This window comes from Cynoglossus semilaevis, chromosome 5 (genome assembly GCF_000523025.1).
Source record: "Cynoglossus semilaevis isolate Cse_v1.0 chromosome 5, Cse_v1.0, whole genome shotgun sequence".
Lineage (NCBI taxonomy): Eukaryota > Metazoa > Chordata > Actinopteri > Pleuronectiformes > Cynoglossidae > Cynoglossus > Cynoglossus semilaevis.
Window position 1 is genome coordinate 17168871 of NC_024311.1, and position 11693 is coordinate 17180563.

General features: G+C 39.6%; 1 protein-coding gene across 1 annotated transcript in view; it reads left to right on the plus strand.

Moving 5' to 3' along the window:
* Positions 1 to 11693, plus strand: part of thsd4 (thrombospondin type 1 domain containing 4) — a 41969-nt gene that overhangs the window by 23928 nt on the left and 6348 nt on the right. The window contains exons 9-11 of the mRNA XM_025055674.1: positions 8143 to 8347; positions 9837 to 10012; positions 10209 to 10305. Of these exons, the coding sequence (XP_024911442.1) occupies positions 8143 to 8347; positions 9837 to 10012; positions 10209 to 10305 (478 nt within the window). The remainder of the gene's footprint in view (positions 1 to 8142; positions 8348 to 9836; positions 10013 to 10208; positions 10306 to 11693) is intronic.

The following is an 11693-nucleotide window of genomic DNA, read 5'->3' on the forward strand; positions in this document are numbered from 1 at the left end:
CCTACAACAGTCCGTCCAAATCAAAGCAGTGATGTCAGGTGAACCTACTATATTCACTGCACTCTCTGCTATTTCTGAATGGTTTACAAGCAGCATGGGAGCTTTTAATGAGGATGCTGTGGCCTCGGTTGGAGGTCACGAGGTCAGGGTGCAGTGTGAATAAGGCCTTTCTTCGCTCTCCCATTCTCACCGCTCTGGTCCACATCTACATCAACCACCTGTCCACCAATCCTTGCAGTTGTATTGCAGTATTCTGTCTGATAGGGTAGTGATATTTTACTGTGATACTCTGAAGTAATGTCAGAGTCACAGTTGTTTTCTTCTGATTTGATTTAAATATTCTTTGTGTTTAAGTTTGAGAAGAGTTATTTTTTTGTTGTTGTTTTTATTTTTGCCAATCCCAGTTGTCAACAGGTGAGGGCGGCGTTCAGCCTGGACAGTTTGCCTGTCCATCTCAGAGCCACATTTACGTTCACATTCACACCTGTGGTCAAAAAACCTACGGCTTTAATGAGCAGTGTTTTTTTTACAATGGGAGTAAAACCTCCCCCACCGGGGGGAGAACATGAAGTTAGATCTTCTTGCTTTAAAGCAGTACTTCTCAAATAGTGGGGTGGTCCACCCCGTGACGGGCTTCCAGTGGAATATGGCAGTGTACCACTGCTGTAATGCTTGAATGATAACAAACCTCCAGTCACTAGGTGGCAGCAACTCATACAGTGGTTTGTACAGATAAAAATATAAAGGTTCTCAATAGTATTTTAATTCGTGGGGGTGTGAAAACATTTCTGTCCCCAAGGGGGCGCGTGACAGAAAAAAATTGGCGTGCTAACACGTGCTACTGTGTGGCCCAATGCTGTCTGTGTGTAATGAACCACTGTGGAGACAAACAGACATCATCAGAGCAAAGATCAACTTGACGAGTTAATCCAACTTTGACAGGAGTTGGATTTCCAGTTTTCTTGAAAATTGAGATGAAAAGACTTTTTAACTTCTGAACGAGTTCATTCTGACTCTGCCGGAATTCAGTGGCAGTCGACTGTGTGAGTGCACATGTGTTTGAAGTGCTGACTGTGGTCAAAGAACTGTCGCCGGCTCCTGCTCATTAAATACCGCATCAAGATCCTCAGCATCCTCAGCATGTGGGAGGCAGATGCCGGTAGCCTCGGCGACCGCAAGCGTGCGTCACATAAGGCGCGGAAGTTCTGTCGTCCTTCCACCGTACGTCCCCCTCCCTCCCCCGTGGTAGAAAAGTGTGTTTAATCATAATCTCACTTGATTTTTGGTGGTTTATTTTTGGTGGAGTGGAATGTTGGTCGGATCTCAGTAATGTCGTTTCCAGACACAGCGTCATGTCCCGTGGTCACTTCCACTATAAATTCTTTGTCTTTGGGACGATCTCGCCGTGGTTTTCATACCTGGGAGTCAAGTTAAGGAGTGATGGCTTCTCCAGATGAGCTTGTGAGTCACAACTGACCGAGTCATGATAACATTTACTGGACCTGGGCCAAAGTACACCTCGGGTTTTCGATGTGTGAAGGGTTGTAGGAGTCTCTTAAGTGTTTCCCGCACAATTCCCCTTCAGCCGGTGTGTAACCTGTTTATTCTGGGATGTATTTTTTACCAGGACCTACTGCAGGTCATGGCATGTCTTTGTTCTAAAGGGGTTTCCTGTACGAAGCAGTGTTTTTCTCCCGACAGTAAAAAGTTTTACTCGGTGAATAAAGTCCGTTCCTTTATTGCGAGGGTGTCTGTTCGATGGGTTTACAGCCGTGTCATTTTAGTAGAACATTCAATTTAGTCAGGGGGAGGTTTTAAAAGGAGACAGCACTTGATTTTTTTTTTCTTTCCTCCTGGCAGTCGGCAGTAAACCAGCCTGGTGTGGGATCTGATTCTCAGCCAGTGTACTTTGAGCAGGGAGAGCCATCTCCAGACTAAGAAAACATCCTTTTCTCCACAGCCCCCTTATATCATCGCATGTTTTCTTAATAACATGGAGTCGTACGAGTTGCTGGTTCCTTGGTTTGAGAGCAGTGAAACGCTCCGTTGGGGAAACTCCCAGGTGTTGCCTTACTCTCTGCTCATGTCCTGACGATGCCGATGTTTTCAGCCTGATTTTGGCAGCGCTGCAAGGAAAGCTTCACGACATCCAATTTATACGGACAGACGTTGGAAAATGGCAACGGTTTCGTAAAGTTAACGTCGGTATTGAACTCACCGTGTCAAAGCCTCGGCTCCACGACTATTTACCGTGTTGTTAAGAGATTTCATGAGATTCTGTTGGAAGCTGTCAGTTTTGTTTTTTTTTTTCAAAAACCTTGTTTCCATGTTGTACTGTATTGTTGAGGCTGTTAAATACTGTTGTCAGAATGAGTTTTTCCTTCTTTCCTTTTTTCCTTCTCCTTTTAACTCTTTGCTTGATCTGTTCTTCATGTTTCTCTCTTTTCTTTTTCTCTCCTTTCCTCTTCCCTTTTCTTTTCCTTCTTTCCTGTAATATTTTCCTTTTTATTCTACTTTTAAACCCTTCTTTTCTATATTTTCCTTTTTATTCTACTTTTAAATTTGTCCTTTATCCTCTTTTACTGTCCATGTCTCACTTTTCCTCATTTTTAATTTTTTTTCTTTAACTTTTCCACTTGTATTTTTCATCGTATTTTACAGTTTCTTAATATTCATTAGTTTCCACTTGTATTTTACAGTTTCTTAATATTCATTACACAAATTATTTTCTTGTTTCTTTGTTATTTTACCTTTTTCAGCCAATTCTTCTTCCTTTCTCAAAAACGTTTCTTCTTCTTTCTCTTACGTGTTTTGGTCTCTTTTCTTTTACTCTACTCTTGTATCTTCTATCAGTTGGTTTTCCTCTTTCTTCAGTATTCCTCTTTGTCTTATTCTTGTTTTTCTTCTTCTTCATTTGGAACTTACTTTACAACTTACAACTGTGTGAATTTATGGGCCTGGAAATGAATTAAACTTAACACTCGTGTGGGGTTCAGGTTGATTCGGAGTGAAACTCCTCTGCGACTCCTCCTGTTTCCTCCTGTGTTCACTCTGTTTAAAGCAGCTGCCCACATTTGGATGCTTGGTGGTCCAGACGTAACCGTCTGCTGGCTTCAGGCACACTGTCAGCCTCCAGCACGGTGCCCGTGTCAGCGGTAAATGGATGAGCTGTCGGCACCAGAGAGACAGAAAACCAAACTGCCGCCTTCACGTTACAGATTCTACTGTAATCTTTTTTTAAAGTATGAACCAAAGGTGCCGTCTCCTCACACGCAGGAACTCTGCCAATGATTCTGCTGAAGAAAAAAAAGAAAAGAAAAAAAGAATAACAGTAGGAAAAGGAATTAGGAATAAATCTGTGTTATTGTAGTCACTGAATCTACAGCGTCAAATATCTTGACACAACAGTTCTGGGCCAATGATGTGCTGCTTGATGATAACCTTTCCATCACTTGACGAAACGAAATCCAAACCAAGACCGAGGCGTTACAGAGGAGGCCAGGGTTATTCCAGGTACTGATCAGATACCTTACAGTTAGCTTTTAGAAAAACGAAGAGTAAAGTGTGAAAATAGGAGAGAGCTGTTGAGAACTGAGGAGAAAGAAGTCTGCCTGCAGGTATGAATTTATTTATTTGTTGGTTAAAGTTGGTGTTTCAGTGAAATGACAGAGAGGCAGCGGTGACTGATCCTCTGATGTGATGTCAGTCGTGTGCAACAGCTGGCAGAACCGCAGCAGCTTAAAGAGCGTTCATTTAGACACAAACACTGAGGAGATTGTCTTTGACAAGGATCTAATGATTGATATCAGGAGTTGGACACGGCCAGAACAATGGAATATTTACACACAAACACTGTGTCAAGTTTGTCAAGTTCACCGCAGTATACAGTCGTCAACGTCCAACAACACGGAGCAGCTCAAAGCTAGATTTATATCTATTTTTGCTTTGAGTTTATCAAGCGTTAACTCTTTAGTCATTTTCTGCGTTTTTGCCAGGTATCAAACCACAAACCACAGACCTCCCACAAGGATAAAAGTACTGGTACTGCAAGGCAGCTGAAACAGTACTGCTGTCAGTGAGAGATATCAGGTCTCTGGAAGTGTGTTTAATGTGTGTGATTAATAATAAAATTGGTTTTCAATCCAGTTTACAATACTTTTTTTTTTACAGTCGATGACTTGATCAAATAAAACCTGACTCAGCCGAACTCTTGATGAAGATAATAGTAATAATTAAACCTGTCAAAGCTGTTGGCGACGCCCGACAGACCTGTCTTAACAGCTTAGAGTTAGTCAAATCTGACACCTTAAGTTATTGACCTTTGACCTTGCATATACATTTTTTTTATCCCTGCAATAGTTCTTTGTGCTGCTTCTTAATCAGGCTGCGTCAAAATTTTTTTTTTTTTTTTTATGTTGGAAAAACACTTTTCCGAACACCGGTGCCCTTAATGAGGTTTTCTGAGTTGCTTTAAATCAAACCGTGGCTCCACTGTAATCCTTGTGATAATACAATTAAGTCAGAGCAGCTGAGGGGTCAGGGCCTGAAGTTCAAGTCCTTCTTTACTCTGTTGGAAAGGTCCCCACATTCACATGACCCCCAGGCTCCAGAACTCCTTCATTATTTTTTCAAAGGCAGCGCAGTCACAGTATCTGTTATGGCGAACATTTGGCCTCTTATATTTACAGGTCGATAACTGTAACGTCGTTGGTCAACAACACTTTGACCTTTTTCAGGGAACTTCCCTGGTCAGGAAGTCGAATTTGTGTCTCGGCAGAAACTTTTTAGTCACCAGAACTTCACGATATGAAAACTCAAACCCAGCAGCATCTTGTGGTTAAATGTCATTAGGATTAAGTTGAGAGTTTTTGGATAAACCTGAATTGACTGTTAGACAAAAGAGTTCTGTCGAACACATAACCATTTCCAGAAGAAGTGGTTATGTGTTCGAAGGTTTGTTTTTTTCTTTTTAAATAAAACACCAAAATTCCCTGGAAACCCACTGGCAAACGTTTTCCTCCTCACAGAGACGTGAGGCGAACACACAGAGGAGAGGTGACAAAAGGCAACGGCTCGGTCTGTGAGTGGAGAGACCAGCTCACGGTTTGGTCAATCACCAAACTGTGGTTTCACTCATCCTGACAACAGCAACATTTTGACAGGTTCACTCTCAGTGTCGCGTGTCAAAGACAGCCTGAGGAAAACGCTGTTATTGTGTCCTCCTCCTGCTGCTGCTGCTCGGCTCTAACATGGTGTTTTGACAGTTTGGAGAAACTGCTTCAGTCACCTTGGAATGGATGTTTTTTTTTTTTGTCATGGAAATCCAGAAATATTTTTTTTAGTTTAAAAGAACCAATACTGTTTCAGTGGTTCATGATACTCATTTTCATTCAGTCTGTTTCAATGGTTCATGATACTCATTTTCATTCAGTCACTTTAGTCATTTATTATAAACATCCACAGTGATTTGGTGGATAAGAACGTGTCGATTATTGTAAACATTTTTACTTTTCTGTTGTATTTTCTCATTAATGTGAGACATTTGGCTTTTTACAGTAATTTTTCCTATATGAGCAGAATGTGTATATATTCACAGTTTGTTCGAGTATTTCGTGGACATGACCCAGCTGTGGGCCACGGCCCATAGACTACACTGAAGGCTTATTAAAATGCTCAAAATAATATTACAGGTGCAATGCAACATCTAGTATAACATTTTAAAATAAAAAAAATGAGCAAAACCAACATGAAGTTTGGTTTTTGATTCACACAGGATGACCTTCCTGACTGAGCAAAACCAACATGAAGTACTTTTTGTTTGGTTGTTGATTCACACAGGATGACCTTCCTGACACAGACCAATCTGTGAACTGGGGACCAGATCATATAAAACCCAGAACCTTCTGGTGGCAGGCAGGAGTCCTACCACTGAACCACCATAGCACCCGTTATATTTTTAAGCTAATTCTTGCTCAATGCTAAATGCCTTTCCTCGTAGTTTGTTCTCGCAGTAAACGCAGTAGTAATACCACAGGGAATTGTGGGTACAGTGTTTGCCAGTGAAGCTCACGCAGGACCAGAAAGACACAGAGAAGAAGAAAAAGACAACGACAGAACGATGACAGAAGTGGAGGGAAATGTTTTTGTGACTTTCAGCATGTCGCTTATGTTAGCTCGTCACAAGGACAGAGAGCTGACGAAGGACGTTAAGTCTGTAGTAGAGGTGGAAGTCTGCCCCCCTGTGGATGTGCTGTTAACGCCCGTGCCAACAAGAGCACCCTCTGGAGGATGTATTAACATAAATAAGCATAAAAGAGGCTTAGTCGACTCTGTTCAGTGACCTTGAACAAGAACAGAGTTTAAAGTGACCTGATTTTCCGTTTTTTTTTTTAAACTCCTCCATCAACACTGCCACAGATAACCTCTTAGCATTTTCACTATCAGTTTTACAAGAGGAACAGTTTTCCCTTTAAGGCAAATGCTGCTGAGCCTCTAAAATTCTGTTCCTTTATCTCAAAGGTATTTATGGTGAAATTGAAGATATTCGTGTCACCGACAGCTGTTCTCATCTGCATTTTTATTTGTTTTCCATGGCAGCCATATTGGAGCTAGTTAAAATGCCCTCACGTGTTTCTCTGTGTGTTACGGGCTCCGCTGGGACTGAACTGCAGAATCTGTGGCTGTTTTATATTCACCGATCTGTAAGGTGAGAGCCTGAGACGCAGCACTGTGTTCCGGCGTGTTCTTGTGTCGTGTTTAGTCATCTTCAGCCCGGCTTTGTTTAACCCCATGCAGCAGCGCGGCAGAATTCCTCCTTGACCACCACCGAGGGCAGTTAGCAGCTTTTCACAGCACTCACCGTTTGCTGTTCTTTTCTCTCATCACTTATTTCCTGTGTGGAAGTGGGGGACTCGGTGTTTGTCTTGGCCCAGGGCGGATGGAGCAGCAGTGGGTGGTGGAGTGGGACAGACTTCCCTCATCTTTTCCCTTTTCCTTTCCCCCTTTCTACCGTCTCTCCTCCGTTCTCTCTGGCCCGTCTGCGCGGCTGCTCTCACACACTCAAACCCATAGAGATGACTTATTAGACAGTTGCTGTAAATTGTTGAGGTCTTCAGAGTAAAGGTTTTCCACCTCAAACCACATGTGGAGCGGCGCGGCCCCCACCTCGGCCTGCCATACTGAAGTACTTGCTTCACGAGTGTTATTACAGAGAGCAGACACAACAGTGAAGAGAAAGCTGTCGGTGCTGGAGAGGAGGAGGAGGAGGAGGGTAAACATATCAACTCCAGCAGCGGCGGCCGGAGGTTTGAAGCCTCCGTTATTATGCGTGGCCTCTGCTCACGCCGGTTTCCTGATTGGAGGGCGGTCTGTGTGGGTCGACCCCCCCCTGAGTGTACGGTAGCTGCACCACCTGTTTGCACAGTGACTTACTTTTACTGCAGCTTTGAGTGAGTTTATGGACTGCTGAGGTTAACTGTTCTATTTTTACTGTGCCCAGGTCTCCAGTAGGAGGCATCGCCACAGAGGTGACACGGGGTTACTGCAGACTTCATATAAAGAGAGAAAAAAAGAAACAGAGAGAAAACAAGTATTTTCAGGTTGTTGATAAGGCTGGGAGTTTTTAAAACAACACAAATCCCTTCAGTCACTACAAGTGTATGGTTCTGTGTTTCCTTGAACCACAAATACATGTTATCTCCCAATGTATTATGAGTATTTTTATTTTTACCAATGGAAATATTGCTAATTTTTATAGGGTGCCGAAAAAACCAAAACAAAACAACATTGTTGGAGGAAACAGATTTGTTGACTTTTCATTTTAATGTATGTTGGATCATAGTATTCAAAGTGTATTTTTACCACTTACCGCGGTCGTTTGCTGCTAGTTTTAAAGCTTTGTAAAGAGTAGAAATGTAGAAACTGATATATATGTTTGTGTATATATATGTAAATATACTGTATATTTTGTGTGTATATATGTAAATATACTGTATATATCCCTTAAATTAATATAATAACTTTATGTATTTATATATTATATATTATAATGTGTATTTATACACCCCTTAAACTCTGTGGCTGCCATGTTTAGTCTAATTTATGACCAAACTTCCTCTTGTTTTTTATTTTTTTCCCTCACAGAGTCTAGGCTGCGATGACTACCTCGGGTCGGGAAAGGTGGTGGACAAGTGTGGAGTGTGTGGAGGTGACAACACCACCTGTCGGCTGATCTCCGGGGTCTTCAAACACAGTTTGTCTAAGATTGGCTATCACAAGATCGTGGAGATCCCTGAAGGTGCCACCAAGATCAACGTCACAGAAATGCTGAAGAGCAGGAACTACCTGGGTGAGTACCAGTCTGTGGTTCCCAACTGAAATATATATTGCATTTAGGGATGTCCCATATGCTGTTATTATATTGCCTCATTTTCCGATTCCGATATCAACGGATACCAACATATGCAGCTGTTTGCCCCCAAATCTGAGGTGAACGTCTCAGGACATTACAAACCATTTCAGCAAATTTGGCAAAACCCAGGCATTGCGTTATCTGATTTTCATTATCGGAAGAAAAACGGATAAAAATTCTTACAGATTTCACATAATTATTCTAACATCAGGACGATAATATCCTTGTCAGTCGGCCACAGTGTTGACAGAGACACCTGTAAGAAATCCCAGGACAGTGTCACACTGAACTGTAAAAGCAGTGGGTGTGTGTGTGCAGCCAGAGTGGCACACTACTGTGGTTTACAGTTCAAGTCCCTTCCTCTTTCTTTTTTTTTTATATAAAAACACACTTGGAAAATTCAACCCTCCACTCGAGGCACCATTTTCACTTTACCACAATTTGGAATTGAACTGCACTCAACAGATGAGGAGGCAGACAGCGGTGGTTGTTGCTCAGAAGTCACTGGAAATTTAATTTGAGAAGTTTAAAGTGTGGTTTAATTAGGAGCTGTGGCCTGGCTCAGCTCTAGAGGTTTTCCTTTGAAAAAAAAAAGGAAAGAAAGAAAGAAAAAGAATCATCTTGATTTTTCCAAGCAGACACTTTCTTAAAGTACAAAAATAGCAACAACACAAATTTAAAACAAATATTAGGATTTACCCCCAGGACAAACCACCGTTTTAATTAAAAGCTGGGCAAAATAATACAGGGCACGAAGAATTCACACAAGAAACTGTAAGGAAAACAGTCCTGCGCGGAAAAACGCTTGAGTCAAAATCACGTTAGAGGTCTGTAAAAATAATCTTTTTTTTTTTAAATTGACCATCAGGCATTGCTGCTTGCACCATTATTGTTGTTCGAATACATTCACATATTTTCGGAGAATGCCGACACAGTTGTGAAGGTGGAACAGACTTTGGCGCGAGTCGCCTACTTTATCCTTCAGTAGGCCTCTGTTCTACACTGTGCATCTGTGACAGTGCTTTTACTTGTCCAAACACTCTTTTACAAGTCTGGCTTATGTTTCACCTCTAATGCTTTTCTAATGGCCTCTTGTTCCTAATCCATGAAATCAGTGGAAAACATTTTGCGAAGATTCAGTTTCAGGATTTGCAGGAGAGAGCGGCCAAAACAAACAGTTTGTCACATTTGTAAAAGACATTGCTTTCAACGTGCACATGTGAGCGTGTTTATTCAGTAAGCTGTAATTATAGTTTTCAGGAGGGTAGAGCTGGTTGTGATACCGTTTACTATAGGTTTCAATTGGTCTGAAGGTTTTCATACCAAACAGTAATTACGTGCTGTGGGCTGTGGCGCTGTTTTTCTTTTAGATTGAGCTCAGAATCATCGGTGGTGATGGTGCGTTGGTACTCTCTGTCTCTTCCAGCTCTACGTAGTCGATCGGGGAGATCCATCATCAATGGCAACTGGGCTATCGACCGACCGGGGAGGTACGAGGGCGCGGGCACCATGTTCACCTATCGGCGCCCCAATGAAATCAGCAGCACAGCCGGGGAGTCTTTTCTGGCTGAAGGGCCCACCAATGAGGTCCTGGAAGTTTACGTGAGTGCCTAAGCAGTTTGAGCCTCAGGACACCTTCTCCTTGTCACTCTTCTTTTTCATTCATAACGGGAGATAGTGAGTTTGTCCAAGCAAAATATGACTCTGGGTGCAGATATCATATTTTGTGAGGGAAATATTTGAAGGTCTTGAGTATTATTTTAGGATTGTTGACTGAGTTTCTTCCACTTTCCTTTAGATGATCTTCCAGCAGCCAAACCCTGGTGTTCATTATGAGTACATTCTCCCCTCTGAGAGAGCAGCTGGGCCTCAGCAACCAAACCACAGACCACAGGGTAAATACTGAAACTCACCTTCTACTTCTTTAACTGTTTATGACCACAGATTTCCCTTCAGCCTCCAGCCTTCTGCAGATACACATATTCACACATATTCGTATAAAACGTGTGGTCAGACCACCAGATCTTTAACGTCAGAAAAGGTGATAACCAGCGTTTTTCAAAATTAACCTGTTGACAGAAACTCAAATCTGCTGTAAAAAAATTCGGAAACCAAATTTTAGAAAAAAATTTTTTGAGAAAGTTTTTATTTGAAAAAAAATTAAAATTTAAAAAATTTATTTTTAGATAAAAAAATCTAAAAAAAATTTTCAAATATAAAAATGTTCTCAAAATTTGTTTTCTAAAATTTGGATTCTGATTTTTTTTTAAAAAGTTTTTCCAAAAACAATTTTCAAAAACATTTCTCAAAATTTTTTTTCTAATTTTTTTCAAAACTTTTTTTCTCAAATTATTTCAAAAGAAAGTTTTTCTAAAAAATGTTTTTTTCTAAGACGGTGTCTGAAAAAAGAAATTTTAAAATTTATATCAAAATTGGTTTTCAAGAAATCCTTCAAAACATTGTTTTTAAGAAAAAAAATTTCTAAAAAGTTTTTCAAAAAAATTTTTTGAAAACATTTTTTTTTTCAAATTCAAAAAAAAATTCTAAAACTTTTTTTTTCGAAATTTTTTCAAAACTTTTTTTTTCAAATTATTTCAAAAGTTTTTCTAAATTTTTTTTTTTAAGACATGGTTTCTGAAAAAAAATCTAAAATTTCTTTCAAAATTTGTTTTCAAGAAATCCTTCAAAACATTGCTTTTAAGAAAAACGTTTTTCAAAAAAAATTTTTTGAAAACTTTTTTTTCTCATTCTTTCAAAAAATTTTTTTTTTTTTAAAAATTTTTTTAAGATGGTTTCTGAAAAAAAATTCTAAAATTTATATCAAAATTTGTTTTCAAGAAATCCTTCTAAACATTGTTTTTAAGAAAAAAAATTCTAAAAAGTTCTTCAAAAAAAGTTTTTTGAAAACTTTTTTGTCTCAATTTCTTTCAAAAAAAATTTTTCCTAAAACTTTTTTTTTTCAAAATTTTTTCAAAACTTTTTTTTTCTCAAATTATTTCAAAAGAAAGTTTTTCACATTTTTTTTTTCTAAGACTTGGTTTCTAAAAAAAAAATTCAAAAGAAATTTTTTTTTTAATCTTTTTTTCCTCAAATTCTTTCAAAAAATATTTTTCCTAAATTTGGTTTTTCTAAGACGGTTTATGAAAAACAAAAAAAAAAATTTTTCCTAAAACTTCCCGAAGTTTCGTTCCCGAAATCCCTTAAAATGCAAGATTATGTCCTATCGAAAAAAAATATAAAAAATAAAAAATTTCGGTGATTTTTTTGGATTTTTTCACGATGT